The 21,972-nt window shown below is 41.8% G+C and overlaps 1 protein-coding gene across 1 annotated transcript; it reads right to left on the reverse strand.

Moving 5' to 3' along the window:
• Nucleotides 1-13,957: 13,957 nt before the first annotated feature.
• DMRTB1 (DMRT like family B with proline rich C-terminal 1) lies at nt 13,958-21,370 on the reverse strand. Its single transcript, XM_074877217.1, has 4 exons — nt 20,881-21,370; nt 19,009-19,241; nt 17,281-17,425; nt 13,958-14,064 (listed from the first exon to the last, which is right to left on the reverse strand). The coding sequence occupies exons 1-4, from the start codon at nt 21,368-21,370 to the stop codon at nt 13,958-13,960; spliced, it is 975 nt and encodes a 324-aa protein (XP_074733318.1).
• Nucleotides 21,371-21,972: the final 602 nt, after the last annotated feature.

Genomic DNA, 21,972 nt, shown 5'->3' on the forward strand with positions numbered 1-21,972 from the left:
ACAAACAGGCAACGAAGTGCTGGAAATTCCCATGGATGTTGCGGGGATCAGAAGTCAGGGCACCACCTCCCCACCTCCATGCCTGTTCCCTTCCCCCAAACAAATCCACATTTGGACGCAAATGACTCATTAATTCTATTAGAAAACAGCATTTCAGACCCATGCTGTAGTCCAAGCTCCATCTGCATTCATAGTAATGTAATTCAGGAGTGACCCAGATTTATAATGGATAAAACTGTGATGTAATGCTAGTATGAGGAAGAATTACATCCTCATATGTATACTTACATGCACAAATATATATATATAAAAATAAAACATTTCTATTTCTTAGAGAACATTGTAAACTCCTCAAATAGCCTCTCAGTAGCAAAATAAAAGCATGCAGCTTGCACTTTTCTGGAACATTAAAATGCCATTTCCTTCTAAACAGAAGAAATTCTGATTATGATTGGCTTTATTTTCTCCAGAGCTGGTCAGTCATTGCAGAGATTTTCAGAAGTCTTGGAAGCACAGAGCTCCCCCTGGCACACCCACCAGGATCACTGTTTGCAGGTTTGTGTTTGGACATTAATTTTAGAACCATTTCCAAGCATCTTTTAATCGGCCTGAAGATGTGCCAAACAAGTGAAACTTATTACAGACTCGAGATCCTAGCATGAGGGGAGAAAATCTGCAGTGGTTTTAACTTACAAAGAACAGAAACAGCATTTTGATTTCATTTTGGTTTCAGATATTTTTAGGAATTAGAATTATTCATATATACCTGGCCTCTAAATGATACTGGTCTTGTTGATGCAAATGACAGCTCTAATATGTCTTAAACACAATTTTCTAAGACAATGCGTGCTTATTTCCTCAGCTCTTTCTCATGCAATTATTTGTCAGGTAACACTTTCTGGTATCGTCAGATCTGGCAACATTTGGGAGGGCAGGATTCAATGATTGCCTGAAAGACACAGGTAGCACCCAGGCTGGGTTATGTGACACCCAGGATGTGCATCAAGTCACATCCAGGACATCTACCCAGACATAAAAGAACCAGTGGAAGATTCCTGGGCTGTGTTGAAAGTTCATCTCAGTCCTACAGCCACACCATGCCATCACTGTCTTTATTTATTTATTTTTTATCATAATCACTCGGGCTTCTGGGTAATTTGAACAATTAGGGTGATTAATTGCATGTTTGCAATAAAAACAGAAGACCAGGGAGGGTTACATTACAGGCTAAATATTTTCAGAAAACTCTATCAGCTGGTAGACATAACAAATATGATCAGTCCAGTGCAACATGAAGCTGTGCACATTGTGCGAACTGGTTTGCTCTGGAACTCAAATCTCCTCAAAAGAAGCCAAAGTGTTTAAAAAAATAAACTAAGTCAGAGTGCATAGGGGAAAAAGAAATATTGACATGTGAGGCTGCTGTACTTCTAACATAAAGAAACATTGTTTTCCCTTTGGTCCTTTTATTGTCTAAATCGAAAGTGCAAAGCACAGGAGAAAGCACACAACAAGACAAAGTGCACAAGTGAAGGTCATTAGCTTTTGCTTGGAAGCAATGAGTTAAATTGAAAGGAAAATCAGAACAGCACACAGAGGGATACCTACAATACTGACACATTCCTTAATGACAGCAAGAAGGCAAACTAACCTGCCTGACACTACAACTCAAACACCAAGGATTTTGGAGGAGGTTAAACCCAAGAACAGAAGATACTCACACTGAAAGTTTCATTTGTTGAATCCTTGCTTACAAATCTGGGCTTTCATCTTCTACTCATCAATATGATATTGAAATGCTTAAATACAGCTTCAACCAACACCTCTTTCTAGATTTCTTTGCAACCATCTGCTCTCCAAAGATCCACTTTAACTAAACGGAGCATGAACTCAGATACACTTTCCAAAGAAGAAGAAGCAAGAGCCAAGAACAGGCGTTGCCGACCCCTGCCATTAAAGCCATGCCAGTGTATGGCAAAGTGTAAAATTCCCTGTGAGGGTGGGGATGCCCTGGATCTCCCAGAGCCACGCCAGACATGGCTCATCTATCACGACATTGTTAGCATGGCCATTATCTTCCTGGCTGTCATCTAAAGAATATGACAGCTGCCAGTGTTGGGTGATAAGCTCAGGTGTGCTCTGCAGAAAGGGTGCACTTCTCTGAGCAGGGCTGACAGGACAGGGCACAGCTCCACACCGAGGCAGGCAAACTTCTGTCAGCTCACGAGCTGCAGCTCTTGCCATCATCAGCACAGAGATGTCTGCCCCACGCTCAGACATGCCCTTGGGCAGCTCAATCCAAACCAGTCTTTAACATCAGTGACTATAGGATCTGGTCTGTGGTGCTCATCAGTTAAGAGTCTTATCTTCGGCTGAGCCTTTGCCAGGCTCCTCAGTGAGGTGCACTATAAAATTTCTACATAAATAAAAAGGCAGCTTCTTATATTGCCCACATTACCGCATACTTGCTTGGTTACATGGAGAAAGAAGTGAATAGTGAAAGGTTTTATGTTCCATTGGTATGATTGGAGACTTTGTGCTTTAACACAGCACTGGGGTCACAGGGCAGGAACACGGTGTTTTCTTTCCAGTCAGCATGGAACTGACATTTATTAGATGAGTGTTTTGTTCTATTTGTTTTAAGTCAATTACATTTTAACTCAGTTCAACAATGCTGGAAAACCTGACAAAACATTCCAGAGTGTTTAATCAACATGAACATAATGGACAAATGCCTGAAATTTAAAATAAGAATATATTGCAACAAAAATACGTTCTTTATACCAGTAGGTCTGTCTTTTTGATTCCAGTCACTGCCAAGAGTTTGTGTGTCTGCATTTGGGAAATCTGTGTTAAACATTTCGCTTTAGTTGAGAAAAGTCTTCTCAATGACAGTATTTCTTGTGATTAATTATTGAAGAAGTTGGCTTTTATTTTTAATTTAACTGCAGAATTTTTGTCAGACTCATTGAACAGCCAAGTCCTTACCTGTTTAAGAGAATAAGCCGTATGAATGTGTAAGAGGAGTGGAGGGCAGCGGAAGAATGCTGAGGTACACATCAGTAGTATTTCTGTACATTCCCTCCAGAAGGGGCCCATATTTTTCATACATTTTTCATCACATTCAACTTAAAAAAAAGAGCAAAATTAAAGCACTGGGTCTTCTGCAGTCAGATGTGTATCTATTATCAATCCTGAACAGGTTAGACACCAAACTTCTGAATGCATTTTCCTGCGTCCTCCTTGGAGCCTCACTTACTACACAGGGGCAGGCTTCCTCTAGCTCCTCATAGCTGCATTAGCCCCAGCCCACAGTGATTCAGTGCTGTCTCCACCTTCTCCACAGTGGGGACATGAAAGAGTTGCTGCAGCAGCTGGGGCCACCAAAACTCACACACTTCTCCCAGCACCTGGGTGCCTCCTGAGTGGGACCCCGGCTCTTGGAGATGGGAGTTGTGGACACTTTGGCACAGCTCAGTACTAGCAGGCAGGACTCCAGCCAGGCTGAGAGTTGCTCTGTCCTACTTGTCATTCAACCATGTCTGTGACTGTTCTGCATTTAGACACCCATCCTCCCTTTTGTTTGCTTTCCCACTGAAGGACAGTAATTTATAAACTACATATTAAAGCATTGAATTTAATTCCTTCAGCTGCAAGTTGTTACTTTTTAACACAAACTTGTTGCTACAAGGGCAAGAAGCATCCTTCTCCAGCTTAGACCAAGCTTTGCATTCAAATATCCAATTTGCTATGGGGATTCTAACTGCACTTTGACCACCACAGAAAAATCAGAGAGTCACTCTGGGAGCCCATTTCAATAGCTAAGTGACTGCAAAACAGAACAAATGTTTCCATTGTCATTTTGGTCACTACCATTATCAAGGGGAAGCATATGCTTACTCCTTCAGTATTTCAGCACTCTATTCACCAATTACACAGAGAAGTATTCTGAAGCCCATGGAGCTCTGACTTTATGTTTAAACTGAAGGTCCAGAAAAATTAATGTAGTCAACAAGCACCAGTAAGCATTAGAACCATTCATGAAAATTTGACAAAAATGGGTATTTTTTTAAAAATGCAAAGCCATTTTAATTCACTTCTCACTTATTATTCAGTATGCTACTCAACCCATTTACATCTTGTAAAATACTCCTTATCAAGGAATAGAAAGATAGCTAAAATACTCTGCTTTTTCTGAGAAGACTTTTTTGCAAGCTGTAAAATATACAGTAGCTCTGTTTAATGGTTATTCTAAAATAGTGAATAAAATTCTACTTGATGTTGCTCACATATATGAGAAAAATGGACCACCTATTGGAAAAGATCTTATTTTCCCAGTCAGGACACTAAAAACAGCCTCTCCAACAAGAGCTTCATTATGTTACCTCAAGCACTCCCTATTCATACAGGTAGTCTTACCTGAGTGTACATCACTTTGCTAAGATGAAGCTAACTTCTGATGATCCAGAAATTCCCTAGAGAAAGATATCAGTCTGGCCTCTTCATTTCAGTCACTGTTCAGGTTGAACAATTCTGTCACTAGTCACTCAAAGCCTACAGATCATCCCCCCTCCAAACAGTTTGATTATTCTACTTGCTGAAACTTTGCAGTGCATTGAGGTTGTAGTTTCAAGCTTCTTTACTGCCAGAGACAGGAGTCTCAGTGAAAGTCTTGCTTTGATGGTAAGTGGTTAACGTTATGCTCAGACTCCAAGTTGAGGAAAACAGACGACTGAGAGTTAAGGAACCAATCTCACCCACAGAAGCTCATGTTAACTGAAGCACTGGAGGCAGCCTCAAAGCATGGTGACTTAGATTTAATCTGCTTCTTGGGTTGATCTAACAAGGAGAGCTGCACCATTGTAATTTGATGGCTTCTCATAGAAGATGTAGCTCACACCCAAGTCAGATACTTCTGAACTGCAACGGTTCTGCATGCGTTTGCCGAACAGTGACTCAGTCCTGCTCCTACTGAGAAAATGGCCCTCAGCATCATCATACATGTGTGTTTTATGCTTCTAACAAGGATTCTGTTGAAAATGATAAATTCTCCTTCAGAATTTTCATCCCATTCATTCTAGCTAAACATCATTCCCCATCCTTCGCCAGAGATACTTATGGTTTTGCATTCTGGATCACATCTTGCTTTTCTTCCACTGAATGAACCTCTTGTAAGGTTCTGAGCCTGCATTCTGATCATAGTTCAACACATAGTTTTCTTTGCATTTTTCAGAGCTAGCCTGTGTTTTTGTGGCATCTACCTGTACATCCCTCTAAAAGGAACTAAACTCACTGGATGAAACAGTAGCCCGCCAACCGCAGTCACTTTCTTTGCATGTTTCTGGTTTCTTAGTCAAATTTGTTTCTCTAAAATGTGGCTCACAATTAGTCAGATGTAAAAGCAATTCTCTTTGAGTGGAGAAAGTCTTGTGTCTGGTATGGACAAAGTCGATATTCTAGAACTGTTGTTCTTGAATGTATCAGAAGAAGACAAAATGTAGGAAATCACTCTTGAAATACATTAAGTTGAAAAGTGAACTGTCACCAATCCTAACTAAGTTTATGTGACTGCTACAAGGTCCCCACTGGGTCTTTGTAGGCTCTGAGCTAGAGCCATTTCCTCTAGTTCTCCCTGCTGGATATCCTACTCCATTGTGATACATTCCAGCTCCTTATCTGCAGAGGTTCTTCATTTCCTCATTCTCTCACTCAACTTTGAAAACAGAATGCCATTCTTCTGGGAGGGAGGTTTGTACCCTAGGAGAAAAAAAAAAGAAGCACTTTAGAGTTGCCTTAATTATAATCCTCTGCTCTAGAACACTAGCACAAGAGATACCATGCAAACCAGATCTGTACACAGGCTGTACTTCAACAAGTTTGTATTATACAATTTTAACAGCTCTCAGACATTGTTTTGCTGCAAACATTTCAAGACCAAAAAGGTCTGTAAAACCATTGATCTGACAAAACCAGGATAAGAAGAGAATTAACTGCCTGACTTTACCCAGTAGGCCTGAGGTCAGGTATTGAACAAAGCCTTCCTGACTCAGCTTCAACTACTATACCACCCTGCTTCATGAATCATCCACTAACAGCTAGCTTACTTAACGTCTACTTAAAAGCTGTATGATTTAAACACTGTAATAATCACTAATCAATTTGACAAGCTTGAGCTTAGAGGGGGAAACCTAGAAACTTGGTATAAAAATATCTTTGACCAATCTTTTTCCTACAGTTACATTTATTTCTTTATATTACTATATAAATATATGTAACTCTCGTTTAGAGAGGTCCTCAAAAATGGGGTCTTAAACTGAAGGTAACACAATATAGGTCAAACTGCAGCAGCTATCACTGAACATGATCTAGAGAGAATGACCACCACTGTCTGATACTGAAACAAACAGACAGTCCTCACAGTGCATTATTCTCTTTCTTATAGTGTCCTTTCTTACAATACTACGTACTTTTAGCAGGCAGATCGACAGTTGTCTACCCTAAAAGGCAAGTGCCTTCCTGAGCTCCAGTCTGTTCTGTGGCACCATGACCAGTCATTATCCTCTGAACTATTTATTGCATGAGACAGACCACATTTCACCTGCATTTCTTCTAGAGAAATATGCTTACTTCTTTTAAAGTAATGGAGAATTCATGCCACCCTGTTGGTAATCTGTTTTGAACTTGGAAACTGGTGTAAACAAACCAAATTATTTTAGTCAGTAAGAAGCACAGTAAAGACGTAAATTGGTCTGAAAGACTCAAGATTTCATTTGATCTTGAATCTTCTTAGGCTGAAGTTCAACATGAATAAGCACAAGTCTTACAGGGCTAACCTTAGGGCTAAATGTCCATTATAGCTACATTTAAGTCCAAGGAATCCAAAAGCCATGAATAACTGTGTTGAATTACATTAAAAATAAAGGTATTTTGGCTTAAGTCTTAAATGTTTCCTTTTCCTGTTTTTAAGCTACAGGGTTTTTTCTTTTAGACTTTTCAAATGGTAAAAACATTCTGACAGCAACTTTTAAATAGGTATCTAATGGAAAGCTACATCAAGGACTGGTAACACGTGTTACAGGCTTGATTTATACCGTGAAACACAATGCCATATACACCTTCCAAAACTTGGTTTTAAACTGTGGTTATCACTTACTACATAAGTGGTCAGATAGACACCTTATAACATCAACTTGTTATATATGGTAACTGACAAAATTTACATATGTAAGTTAAGTTACTATACAGAGATGGCAAATATGACTGACCTGCTAGCATGCACAAAGCTCCCTCAGCTTTTCCTGGCATGAACAGATCTAAGTGTTTGGTGTGCCCCCAAGTCTTGCTGTACAAGAGCTGTGGCAAACTACCATCCTGCCACTGTCACCCTCTCAGCACCAGTAAACACTTTCCTTGGAATTTTGTTGGAGGGGTAGCTGTTTGCTCTGTACCAGTGAACACACACAAATGCAACAGAAGATAACCTTCTTCATGGTGTTACCATAAATTTGGTCTCAAAAGAACCCCCTAAGACTTAGTTTGAAGTTTTAGAAGGCAAGCATTCTTTATTGCAGCTGGATGCAGGGGAGATCATTCCACCTAACATGCATGCACTAAAACAAAAGTTCATCCTTTATATACGTTAAAGACATGAATATTCATACATTTTCCAAGAATTCTCCACCTTTCTGCCTATCTATTGTATTTACATAATGCTGGCCTCGCAAAACTACACTATGCATGTGTGGGGGTCTCAGGTGGTCATTGGTGGTCATTTGGGGAGTTAGCCCCCTACTCCTTTTTCCCTTTTATGGTCACAAGTCTTTTGAGGATAATTTCTTCTTGGATATTTCCCAACTCTGTTGTCCAGCCAAGCTGTTCTTTCTTATCCACCTTGTTTGAGCATTTCTGCCAGGATGTATCTATTCTTAAGGTTAGGATATTTTATCTGTACATTTAAATCACTCAGGCCTTGTTAAATACAAAGTTAAATGAATTTCTTAATACTTAGGGTATAATGGAACACTTCTCTTATCACTAATTTTTACAGGCCTCAACTTGTAGATGCAACTGCTCGCAGGCATCAGCTAGCAGGCACCAATGGACTGTTTTCCCCTTCACACTACTAAGGCTGTAGGAAGGCACAGGAATTATGCAGTGCCCATCAGCAGCCCAGCCCAACCACGAAGTCATCGTTCACACTCTATTCCCCCTTTCACATCGTGTGTGGCTGCTGCAGCTGGAAAACGGCAAGGGAATCATGACCTCAAACCAAGAGCGTTTGCATGTCAGATCTGTGTAAGTAAATGAACACTTTATTACACTCAGGGGTGAGGTGGGGGGAGCCTAGGGCACTGCCCGGCCTCAGCACCATGACAGACCACTCTGGGGCAGGGTGAGGGGTGCTTCGCTGTGGCACCCACTGCTGAGGGGAGCTGGGAGTGGTGGGAATGGCAGCCAGGAGTGTCCCAGCTGGGCTGCCAGGGCTCCCGGTTACCCTTTTGCCACAGATCGGAGTGGCGGGGCTGGGCTATGCCTCTCACTGTGGGAAGGGTGTAGTGACACCTCCTCTCTCCCACAGCCTCCAAAGAGTGCATTTGCTGAAGTGTATTGATAGCACTTTGGTCTTTAAAAACAAAGTTCTGGGGTATCACCCACTATGTGAACACAACTATTGGACTTCTCTGGATGCTAATGATGGACTGGTGGCTTTCTCCTCCATAAGTCACTCCCAACCCTACAGACACGAGTCCAGGTTCTGATTTTCTATCTTCCTCTACACCTTGAGTGTGCCAGGTGCTTTGCTTCTTCAGATGAAAATTATTTTGTTAGCTCTCAATTATTTTAAGTTTGTCTCTCTGATTCATTTGTATGCCATCATTGCACTGACCATGAAAAATACTTTAAAGTGTTTTGAGGAAAAACAAAACACAGCTGCAGTCTCAGTCAGTAAGGAAAGTAAACTAAGCAGGTGTGGCCTCTGCAGATCTCTCTACAAAGCTGGGCAGCTTTGGGGAATGGGATTGATAGCTTTGTGCATGCCTTTGGAAAGGCAGGCAGGAAGATGGCCAAAGTGCCTAGAGATATTTAGAACAAATTTGTAATCCCAGGACTGAGCAACATGAGGAAGCGAAGAACAATTTCACCATGTGAGACAGTCCGTGAGGAAGGGAATGTAAAAAATCAACTATCTGCAGGTACATGAGACTTTTGAATTACTTGAATATAAGTGTATATTTACTGTTGGAAGAGCATGAGAAACAGTCGATTTGCACCTTGAACAAAAGAACACATTTCTTAATGGGAAACAGAGCCTGTTGTGAAAAACTAGGAAGGTTCTCCCAGGGAACTATGCATATGACTGTTATTTAAACCACATTTTGTAAAAAGAAATGTTTTGTAAAAAGAAATGTTTTATATTTGCTCTAGCTTATGTGGCCTGGACACTTTTGAGTAGACTGTACCAGTAAGACTATAAAACCCTGACAGTAATTAGTAAATGAAACCAGAAATGCCTCCACTAAAGACAGTTGCGTAAAATAAAAGTGAAAACTGTGAGATCAGAACTCATCATTAGATCCATAGGGGATCACCCTATGAAGTCGGTAGCAAGGTCGTCACTAATGTTGCCCATCTGAGGACAATATCCAAAGAGCCAGTGGGAAGGTCAGCAATGAGAAACAAGAGAAAAATGTTACCCACTGTAAATAAAAGTAATACCAAACTAAGCCAGCTGGTTTGGGTGGCGCTTTTCCAGAACTGTTCTAGCCTATGCTCTTCAAGCCTTACTCATGTATGATAAGCCATACCTGTAAGGGTACAGGTAAGTAAAATGCACAGGTGGGTGAATGGGCCCATCACTGACTGCTCATCTATGGTGGGTGTGGAGCGCTCTCACTGGCCTGGGCTACAATGTGCAGTGACACTGATTTCAGGAACAGATTCCACAATTTCTTTATATTTGGAAATCTCCCTTACGTTCTGGCAAGCTAAGTAGAGACATAACTCTGTGACTAATGCTAATGTTGCAGTAGTAAAATATCGGGCAAAAAATAGGAAAACCAGACCCACTTGCCCACAAGAATGATTTAATTAAACTTTCCGCTGTTCCAAAATAGGTATGTTTCACATCATAAAGAATTTTTCTGTCATGAAAATTATTTTTTTAAGGGGAGGGAGATTTTTGTTTGCAGCAAGCTGATTTTATTGGTAGGCAATTAAATATTTCTTTGGATTGCTGTTCAAAATTAATTACTCATTAATGTGGAAAAAACAGCTATAGTCTTGCTGTGGATTCAGAGGTTTCCAACTGGGTGCATCTAATTCCAAGAAGAAAAAGAAAAAAAAAGACCTAGAAAGAGTATTATAATTACTGTCATACGAAAACCTGCTTCAGTCCAGATGTAGAGGCCGATACCACAGAAATGTTAACATCTAGCAGTTTGCTGCAGGGCAATGACAAATGAATCTTACATATGTTTGCAGAATGGACATATTACGTGATCCTTCTAGAATCCCTTGGGTTTGTTTTCGTTTTTCCAAAGCTCCTACAGAAAATGCAAATTACAATAATCTGAGGTTTTGGACAGTGTCACAGACACCTCTGTATAAAACTTGGATCCTAACCTTGCATACCTAACCAACGTTGTCAACTCTGTACCCTTGCAAATAATTCCACTGAAAGTCATGAAATTAGTGGTGTGAGTAAACGTTAAAGAACTGGTTCCTAATTTCAGGTTTTCCCCTTCAGCGTACAAACAAAGCTTGTTGCTCCCTGATGACCTAGGGGCTTGCAGTGAGGACAGAGAACTGACAGAAGTCTCAGGTGTTAGGAATCACGTCTTCAGAAGTTCAGATCCATTTAACAAGGGAGACAATCCTTAGAACTCAGAAAATACAATGATGACAAATGCTACGTGCAGAACTCCCACTGCAGTCAGTAGCAGCCTGCATGCATTTCAGAAGTATCATAGCTAACTTTCCTTTTTCTCCCCAAATATTATGAATTTGACCAAAGTCTATGTGGCTTCAGCCTTAATAAAAAACAATAAAATTCTGGGATGATTTAGGCTGGAACAACCTCTGAGTGACTTGTCTAATCCAAATCATTCCATTTCAATCCAAATTGATTTCATTATCCCTAAGTCATTTATTTAAATAAATGGAGTCAGAAGAGATCACAGAGTTTAATTATTGGAAACATTGGTTGGCACTAAGTTTGGAATTAAAATTATTCACTTTGAAGTCCTTAAGTGCACAGTATGACAATACCAGTTGTCAAGGAACATTTTTTCCTTGGTTAAAAAGGACAAGCTGAGCATAAAATGGAAAAATGAAATCTTGAATTATCCACATAAGATAACTCACTTTAATTCTCTTACCAAGTCATTTACTTTTCCATGCAGAGATAGGTGCAAGAACTTGGGAACAAATTTCCTAAAATGTAAAAATCTGAAATGACACCAAACAAAAGTCTGATATGATTAAAAGACTGATATGATTATGCATATTAAACAGTATTGGCCTCACTGTTGATGCTGTAGGAAAGCCAATTACAACTGTTCAACTGTTAAGACTTTAGACGGGTCATTTCCCTACAGAAGGCAATCAGGCTCGTCAGACATCATCGCTCCCTGGTCACCTTCTTGTCCTTCATGTGTATGAAAGCAGCAAGGTTTAGTTAATGGTTTTGCATCTACTTTGCCACAGCTGACAGGATGTTCTAAAACTGAGTCATATCCCCCCTCAACTTTCTTTTCTTCAAACTGAAGACCCCTGTCTATTTTTAGACTCCCCTTGTAAGGCAACTCCTCCATCTCCTTGTTCCGTTTAGTTGCCTTTCTCTCTGCCTCTTCTTTAAACTCACTACGTCCCTCTGGAGATGAACACTGGTCTGTGGCAATGCAGTGAGAGAGATCCTACTGGAGTGCCATACCATCATTCAAATAGCCAAAGTAAAGGCTTTTGGTTCACTCACTGATAGTTCAAAAAGATGGAGGAAAAGGAAAATAAAGAGTTTGGCTTGGCAATCTGGAAGCAGTCATGGGCACAGCAAAACAGAGAGAAAACAGTCCTGTATATGCAGTGTATATACAATGACTGGGCATTACAGTGAGTGAAATGAGCTGGAGTCCATCTTGCTTTGAGATTTAAAAAGTAATACAACACTGAATATGACTTCAGAAAAATATCTGTGAAGGCGACTATTCAACTGTTCAGCTTGTACATTACTATTTCTTTAAACTATTATATTGTATATATATAAAAAACCAACCCTCCATCCACAGAGGAAACTGCTTTGTGGGTGCTGCTGGTATTTCTATTCATAGATTATTTCATTTTGAAAAAAGCTTTGCTCTATCCAGACACCTTAAAGAAGTACCTAGATCTTCCCAAGCAGACAGCCATTTTAAGAAGTTTAGGACACTCCTGGGAGCAGAGATGCTGGTAGATCTAGTATATAACCAGTTGTATATCAGATTATTTGCTATAGGTACATGTAGATTTCAGTTTTATCTCTTGACAGTTCTAAGTTTGCCACTTCCACTCACTTGTCCCCCAAAACCCTGTGTGCTGGAAAGCATTCCAGCAGATTATCTACTACATTTAAAAAAAAATAAAAATTCAGCTTAGCATAATTTCTTTTCATCTTGCATTGAGCGAGGGATTATTAGTACAAGTAGCAGAAAAGAAGAATGTTTATTTTACTGCACTCACCTCTACAGCAACAGTCAAAAGTTGTAGAAGAAAAATACTGAAGTCTAAATCTCTCTCCAGACCAGTTTTTACGCAGAGCTGTTCAGGGCAACATCTGATATTTGGCTAGAAAAATTACGTGTAGATATGCAAGCCTCAAATCACCAAAACCATACCAACAATTTAATATACCTTTTTTAATTATACAAAAGTGTCCCCCCCCCAATTATTCAAACATTGACAACTGATCCACTTAATACAAAACCAACTCCTCTAGGCAAAACAGTAGAGGAATGTACCTTAATAATAATTAAACATTATTATTGAAAATTGTTTGACTAATTGTTATGCTAACTGGTGTTCTGTCCTAGTTTCCTAGGCAATATCTCCACACCTTTGATACACCACAGCGCACTTCTAATACACATGTATAAACCTGTCTACACAAGCCCTTCAGAAACAAATAGTACCATTTCGTTTCAGCTGTACTGAGTTAAACAACATTGAAATTATGTATGAACCATGAGGGACATTCAAAATCCTGAAGCCTGCATGGCATGAAGCAATTCCAAATCAGTCTGTCCCCAACCTGAACGGAGGATGCCTTAAAGACAGTTCACCCAGAAAACAATGCGGAGGCACTGGATTTCAGTCTATGCCAGACCTTTCTGCAAATTCCTCCCACACCCTTCTTTACAAGTGTAGTAGCACCTACTGTTCCCTTACCCCACTGAATCCAGTGAATCATGTTCTTATTCAGCCAAGTAAATCAGCAGTCCAGACTGTCTTCCCTCTCTCACTCAGTCTTCAGGCTCCACATCACTTAACTCTTCCATAATTTGTATATCCTTTACAGCAAATTGATATACAAACAACACATTTTTGACTACTGTCATGAACATGAGAAGGCTACAGAAAGTACATGGCTCAGAGACCTCAATTCAAAGTCAGGGAGCCATCTAACCTCAGGAAAGGAAACAAATTCAGAGCCATAATCATTTGCTGCTTCCACCTGCTGAAGGGGGAAGGGATTTACCACAGCTCTAGAAAACCTCTTTTAGGAACAAGGGCCTTACAGTGCGAGGGAGGCAGAGCTGTGAGCCTGGTAGCTCTAACATGATCATAAAGTGAGGCAGGGGACTAATCCCCTTCTTCTAGCTGTTGTGACTGCTCAGTGACTAAGTGTCACTCTACTCTCCTATTAACTAACGCTCCTCAGAAATGAAAATAGTGCTCCCTCCTACTCAGCTCTTCTCCAGCCCATTTACTGTTTAGAATACAGAGACTGGTCTCTGCTTGTTTCTTCTGGGGAAGAAGATGGTGGGCCAGGTTCACGAACCACCCCTGAATCCCGACTGTCAGCTTCAGTAGCTGAAATAAAAATGAAAAATAGAAAAAGGTCAGAGTTAAACACAAACAAACAAGCCAAAAACCCCAAACACTGTTATTTCAGTTTGCATTACACCTGGTATCAATCTCATTACCAGACATAAATTCTTAATGCAAAACAACTTTTGTCAATCCAGTTTGTTTTTCAACCCAGTTAATTCAAAGGTGCTCGACATCAAGAGCTGCAGCTCTCCAAACTGAGATATTGCCCTTCAGACAGCAGTTGATTGTTTCAGCCATGCTTAAAGAAACGTAGCAAGAGTGCTTCAAGGTGGCATGCATTGAAGCTGCACTGGAATAGAATTATGAGGCAGACTCTTTTGCCCACCCAACTGCAGTGAATCTATGCCATGTCTTTTTAACACTCCCATGAATTCTCAAAGGCCTTGACAAACTGAGTAATCCCCTCTTCAAATCCAACTAGGGATTTTTATCTTAGAAAGTATTTACTTGACAATTTGCATGAAAAAAATCCCTCATTTCCTCACAGTCAACTTGGGGTTTTGTTTGTTTTTCTGCAGATCGTTCTTTTAGAAACCCAACAATCAGGCCCTATCCTCAGATGCTGAACTGGCTGTTTTACTGGACATACCTTGTGTTTATTTTGTCAAATTCTGTAACATTACTAGTCAATACTGCGTGAAATTGTGTAACAACATGGCCTATACTTCACATCACCATTGTAAACCTAACTGGCCTCAGTCATTCAACTGCAGTCTGCTACTGACTCCAATCTTTCTGGTAGCTTCTTCTAGCCTTGGAAAATCTTTTTCAGACAGGACTTTTTTTTTTTTTAATTTGTCTTCATCTCAGATTCCCTTTGGGACAGAGATCACAGACATTTCTTCTCATCAGTTGTCCTCTGCTGGAGTCTTCTATATCAATTTTCCTGCAACAGTTTTGCCAGAAAGCCCATTTCACCTCAATTCCATTTCACCTCAGTTCTGGAGGTCTCTCTGGAGGAAGGATGTTCCCAAGTCTAACTGCAGGTTTGAGTCAGTTCCTTTCTTGGGAAAAAAGACATGATGCAATCCTAACACATCCCTATGCACTAAATGTTACAGCTTTTTTTTTTTTTTTTTCCAAGCATCTTGAATACCAGAATCAAAGAATTAGTTTCACTGTAGCTTCCCTCTACATTTGCATCTTCTGCTGGCAGGCTATTTTGTATATGACCTCATAAAGAAGTATCCCCCCTCACTGGGTCACAATTGCAAATTCCTACATATCCTGAGCACAAATGCTATGTAGCAGAATTAATTTGTACTTTCTCTGTAGTACTAAGAAAGCTGGATTGTTCTCTGAGCAGCACAATCCATGATGCATTGTTTCCTATGGCTTTGTGCCTGGGTTGTGATTTCCCTAGTGTGTAATAAGGGTTGAGGTCATTAGATGGCATTTTGCTCCCTGGGGGGGTGCTCTCATGACCTCTCTTCTCTATGCAGTTGCCTGTTTTCATGATTGTTTGGCCAGTACGACTTCACTCTACCAGTACAGCACTGGATTTCCTGTTACCACTACTTCTCTCCATGCCCCCAACATTTGTCTGCTACTCCCAGTTCTTTCCCATTCCCACACACTCCAGCAGAACAGCTGCAGCTCCCCACAGGTTCTCTGCCACTGCAGTATCCCCCAGATCTTTTCTCCCTTCAAATCACAAAACCCATTAATCCTCACATACACTTGCTGGTTTGACTGCCAGCCCTCAGTTTCCTCTCTTCCCCTCAAACTCAGCCCATATTATATGCACACCAGTATCTCCTACATGCTGCATTAAAGTCCTAACGCCTTTGTCAGTAACTTAAAATAACTTTACATTTCTACAACGTCTGTACACCCCCCACATTGCCATGTTCTTCATATTCCCCTTGTCCACCACATCTCCTGCTTACTTTTCTTTGGCTTTGCAGCCAGACAAGAAGCAGGTATGCTCTGACTGCTCTGAAGATATGTGCCCACTGCTGGGCTGACTGGCAGGCACTTGGTTGTTGGCCAAGGTACACACACGTCAGTCAGAAACTGAGTGCAAGCTGACAGCCAGCCAAACACCATGACATGGCTGCAAACAAACCATTTTGTGGGAGGCATCTGTTTCCCTTGCAGATCAATATTGTGTAGGCCTGTGATCACAACAGATATGTTTGGCTGAAAATAACTAATGGGTTGAAAAGTTACAAGAGAACTGACATTAACAGAAAATGAGCCTGCATGAACCTTATGTTGTTAAGAAACCAGGCCAAAAACCCTCCAACTTATATTTTATCCCACATAACCACCATCAACATCTTTTTAATTCAAATGAGATGATTATACTTCTCTATTTCTCCTCCCTCTTATACAAGAGATTTGATTTTTCACTGGGGGATATTCTCATCTGTTTCATAAACAGTCAGATTAACAATTTTTTAGTCTCATGTTCAAGAAGAGAAATAAAGTTGTATTTATTTATCTGCATTTTCAAAAAAATTTAAAATAAAACTGTTATTCTTTCATCCAGTGCTAGTGGTTAATTCTCTGAGCAGCTCTACCCTCTTGTGGTCACAGCTAGCTGCAGCCAAATGAAAAACTTGCAAATATAATGACAAATATGTCCACATGTAAGCACAATACATGAAAGAGACCCAAAAGAGACAGGCACAAAGACTTAACCTATGCCAGAAATTTAAAATCCTGTGAGATTCAATAAAACAACTTGAGATTTTGAAAAATCAATCTTTCATTTACAGCAATTAAAATGTAGCATTCTCAGATGAGCAAGCATGAATAATATGAAATTTCTAACTGTTAGTCCGCATTTTTTTAACATGTCTAAATTGCAACAGAGTCAAATAATTTTAAAAGTATGTCCTGCAAACTAGATATTTAGAAAAATATTTTCATTTTGAGAACATCAACAGATCCTACTCTGGAATAGCTCTTGAGTCCTGGGGCCTTCAACATCTGTGTGAGATTGAGGTGCTTGTCAGCTGGAAAGCCCAAGCATGCCAGGCTCCTTCCCCCAAGTCAGCCCTTCCAGAGCTGTACAAGCTGGCAATCTGTCCTGGGACTTCAGGGTCTCAGTCCTGGCTCCATCACAGGGATCTGGGAACCCCTGTAAACTAGACAAAATCAGGGTTTCTTGGGGCTTGCTCCTCTGCGGTTAGATATTGAAACCAGGTTAAAACTGGATCTCCCAGGGCTCATCTCATACTTCCTTACCATGTGCTTCCTTGGTTGTTTCAGACAACATGTTCAGTGAAAGGGGAGGTGAGATGTAACGAACCCCTGGCAGAAAGCTTGATGGGATGAACGGAGGCAGAGGGGCGTAGTATCCTTGATGCAAATCTCCACCTCCATCTGGAATCTGTGGGAACACATGAAGCAAAGCATCTTCCATCTAAAGACTCTCTCCAGGATACATCTGCAGCATCAAACAATTTGTTTCAATTTTTACCTGTGAATATTACTTTTTTTTTGTCCATTTTATGGCCATATGCTGCCACGTCCATGCACAGATTAGCACGTGCAAAACCTGGGCATAGTGTAACATACTGAAACTGAGAAGTAGCAGCTTCTCAGACTGACCTTCTGAAGTGTTCTGGTGTCTCATTAGAGCAGTTGGTTTAAAGCAGGAGCAGCTCACCTTCACCACTGTCCCGTGCACTTGACACTGAACAAGTCTGAAGTCTTCACACAAGAGAGAGGTGACCTAGGAAAATCCTCCTTGCAACCACCTCCCTGCTAGTCACAGATTCTCCCCTGAGCCCACTGAAGTGAGGGGCTCTACCCACACAGAGGGGCTGTGTGCGCCACAGGGTGCCCCAGAGCCCTGGTCTTCTGTGATCGCCAGACCTGTTAGAGCATGATAAAAGTAATTCCATGTGCAAGGAGGTATTTCCATCCCTCAGAAACACTAGCATCAGAGAAACAGGAGCATTTTTCTCTTGGATCTGGCCATGCACCCTGGTACAGATAGAACTTGTATGAAATCTTTCCATCTTTTTCAGGACAGTTAAAAATTAAGTTCAAAACCACATACAGTGATGGTCTAGACGAGGCATTTCCCAACCTGTGTGTATATCCAGCCCACTGGGATAATTTATCTGGACCTCAGACTGCTGCTAGCCACCCTCTTTCTCAATAACCCCTAAAATATGACAGGGAATTTCTATGCAAGCATAATAAATCTAGTAATCTGAGGCAGATCACTCTACCTTAACATGAACTGATGAATTGTACTCAGTGCAGACAGAATGGCACATGGCAGCTGGAAATCTGGTAATGTGCCCAACTGTGGTACAAAAACTGGACACTACCAGTTTAAACAAACATGACTGACAGCACTGAAAGTCCCCCTCCACACCATTACAACTGACAGGCAATTTAGCATCTTGTCTGTGTGGTTTGAAGGTGTGGGCCCTATAATGCTGAACATCATTTTTCATCTGAAACTTCTGTTAACCACAAGTTTTCCACCATTTTTGAGAAAACAAATATCTCCAAACAGAAATATCCAACCATGCTGATTCACTTCCTTGTGGAAGCTGATTTTCCCCTGTTCTTCTCTGCAGCTGTGGTGCCTTGGCCAAGCCCTGACACTCTCCCTCCCCATTAGATTTGTCCTGTGTGGAAGAAGAGGAACCTCCCAGTGCGTTCTCTGGCACAACATGACCATATTAAGTGTCCAACTGCCATCATTCCAAAGGGCTGTGGCAGATGTTAGCAGGACATATAAGCCCCAACGCACTTCATAAAATCTGCCCCCTTGCAAGTGCATGGGTTTGTTCTTCTGGGTTCAGCTCAGACTATTAACACCACCATTTGCTAACATTTTTTTCAGCATAATGTATCAAAATGCTGTGCAGTAACTGATAATGGGTACTTTAACAGCAAGAAGGCAGCTAAAGACTGCAGTATTTCCAGGGTAATTAAAAGACCGCTACTTACTGACACAGAAGCTGCATTCCCTGGCCCATAGTTGCTAGGAATGTGTCGGAAACCTCTCTGAAGTGGTATCCCTGGAGGTGATGGTGCTGCCCTACAGGTTGACTCGTTGATGGCAAATCCCATGGGAAATGGGTGGTAAGGATACACCCCTGAACACCCAGGGTACACTTTCGGAGGTTCTCTCTCCAGGTATTCTGGGTTGACCATGTATTCTGGAGGAAAAGCAGTGTGAGCTAGGAAACAATGAGAAAAAAATAAATAAAAGTATCCATGTAATTCTGTGGAGTTCAGTAGAAGTAGCTGCAGGACTAAATTCCACTCTCGGGCAGGAGAATCTGGCCCTTTGATTTCATGCTTAGCTCCTTGTGAATTTGTCATTTTTTAAGGAACTGAGGAAAGGTTCAGCAGATGATTCTGTAACACAGAATAATTTGCGTTATCTTCTGCCTTGTGCATTGTGAAGCTAGTCCTTAGTACATCGTTCAGTACATCGGCAAAAGCAAAACAACCTACTTTAAGATTTTTAACTCTAGCAGAACTTAAAAATCTACAAATAAGAGTTCTAACTTTAGTCCTATCTGTCACTTCTTAGGTTAATTTAGAGACAACAGGCAATTTCAGATGCAGGAATAAATTACTTCCTTTGGTTTTTATCTTGCATCTGGAATCTTATATGGCCTCTCTGAAGTCTTAAAAAAAAAGAGAGTGGTTATTTGTATACAAATAGGGTCTTTCTTATCTGCACATCCTCCTGTTGGTAGAAGTGTGGAAGAAATTTGCTTCGAGAGTATGTAGACTTCTGGAGTACTAGAATTATGCTATTTGTCCCTAACCTTTTTTTAAATTGGTCAGCAGGTTAAAAATGCTATTAAGGGAAGGACTGACAGGCACATGTGTCATCCATAAACATAATTTTCTTAGGAAACAAAGCTAAAAAAAAAAGGGAAACAGTTATTGACAGATTAGGTGGGAATTAGAGATGTCTGAAATAAGTCTTTCTTCTGGGCTTCTCAGAACAGCATTTTGTCTTGCAGGCTGCCAACTCTCCTGAGGCTCAGACTAAAGATTACTGCAGTCAGTAGGGATTTCTGTAAAATTACTATAGTAAATAGTAATAGTATGAAGTTACTGTAATAAATAGTAATAAACTAGACAAGTCACATGAAAGACTCTATTAAAGGAAGCAATTTAAGAGGTGACAGACCATACAACTGTTCCACCTGTAAAATCTATGTTCTGCTCTTAAATACCAAATGCACTTTTACACCAAATGATCGCAGCCAAGTTCAGTTTTTGCTACACGAATTAAGGCCAAAAGGTCTCTTTCTTTTACAGTGCTATCATAAAATGCTTGCTTCAGGCAACTGCAGCAGTGACTTCCCCATTTACCTGCCATGGCTGAGTTTTTTTAGCATTTTTGTTGCTGGGGGCTTGTGCCTGTGAATCTATAAACAGTGAGACAGCATTTGGAGAAACATACACGAGCATCTGCAGTGCACAGTGGATCAGTTTGGTTTCCCTCCCAGACTAATTTCCCTCTCGGAGAAAAGCCACTTGCTTAAGCTTCATCTTTGCAATAAGCACCAAGGCTGAGCACATGGCTCCTGCCACTGCAGAGCTGCATGCCCCACACTGCAGACCCTGCAAAAGGGAAAATAAATGCAGGGTTGCACATTCAACATGCAAGCTGAGTACCTGTGCCCACTGAGGAAGGAAACTGGGACAGACAGCAGGAATGGCTCTCTGGGGAGCTGGAGCCTGAGGAATCAGCAGGTGCAAACTGCAGAAGTGGCAGTGTTTGATGGGGAGAAGGATGAAGATGGAAGGAAAGAGGGCAGGAGAGAGAAGGAGGCTTTGGGGACAAGACCTTACCATAGTCCCAGAAGGGAGGGCCACTGGGAGGCAGCGGTGGCGGCCCCCTGCATGCCATGCCTTTGCTGTTGGCAGTGGTCTGAGTGCCCTTCATCTCCTCATGGCCGCTCTGCTCGGGGGCACCGGCTGCCCCCGTGGCCACCCCAGGGCCTTCACCCGAGGGAGCAGCCCCTGCGGCTGCTCCGGCCGGGGTGTCGGGCACCTGCTGCCTCAGGGCCTTCTGGGCCGCCATGATCTTCTGGCGCTCGGTGATGAGGGCGCACTTGTCGCACAGGCAGAGCTTCCAGCGGCAGTGGCCAGCATGGCCCTTCACCGGCACCACGAAGCCGTGGTTACGGCAGCGGGAGCACTTGGGTGTCCGCAGTGCCGCCTTCGCTGCTGCAGCCTCCTCAGCCTCCATGGCACACCGGCCCTGCCCCACCACCCTGGCACAGCCCGGCTGGCTCCTCACGGCTCTTATATAGGGCATGGCCACTGCTGCCCCCGGCATGTAACAACCTGGGCAGGCGGGGCAGGAGAGCCCATGGTGGCGGGTGGGGAAGGTCCCGCTCTGGGGAGCCGGCTGGGTCCCGCCGGCCGCCCCTCCCTCAGCCAGGGGTGGCTGTAGCTGCCCGCCTCCCCCTGTGGCCCCTTGGTGTGGGCTGGAGCTAGAGCTCAGTCATGGGGGGCTGGAGGCAGAGAGAGAGCAGGGGGGAACGTGCTGCACCTTGCGGTTACATTTCCCTGCTGGTGCATGCACAGATGGGGAGTTTTGGACGGGCGGGGCATGCATGTGAGAGAAATGCGGTGTCCCCTACAGTACTGCCTTAAGGGATAGTTTTCTCTTTTGGCACTTTATCATCTGCATTTGCTTTCATACCTCTCATGCATTCGCTTTTAATATGCACAGGATTTCAGTTCCATTTTGTTTCCAATTTGCAGCATGCTTCTCTTGATCAGGAGGAGTGACTGCCTCAGCAATAAAAAAACCACTTTCATCATTCAGTTTTCCAAAACAAAGTACTAAGATGAAGGCGGAAAGCATATGTCATTCAACAGACCTGTTCCTTTTCTTGGAATTCCTTATTCTGTGGAAACAAGGACAGGCTTACA

This window comes from Strix uralensis, chromosome 8, assembly GCF_047716275.1.
Source record: "Strix uralensis isolate ZFMK-TIS-50842 chromosome 8, bStrUra1, whole genome shotgun sequence".
NCBI classification, from domain to species: domain Eukaryota; kingdom Metazoa; phylum Chordata; class Aves; order Strigiformes; family Strigidae; genus Strix; species Strix uralensis.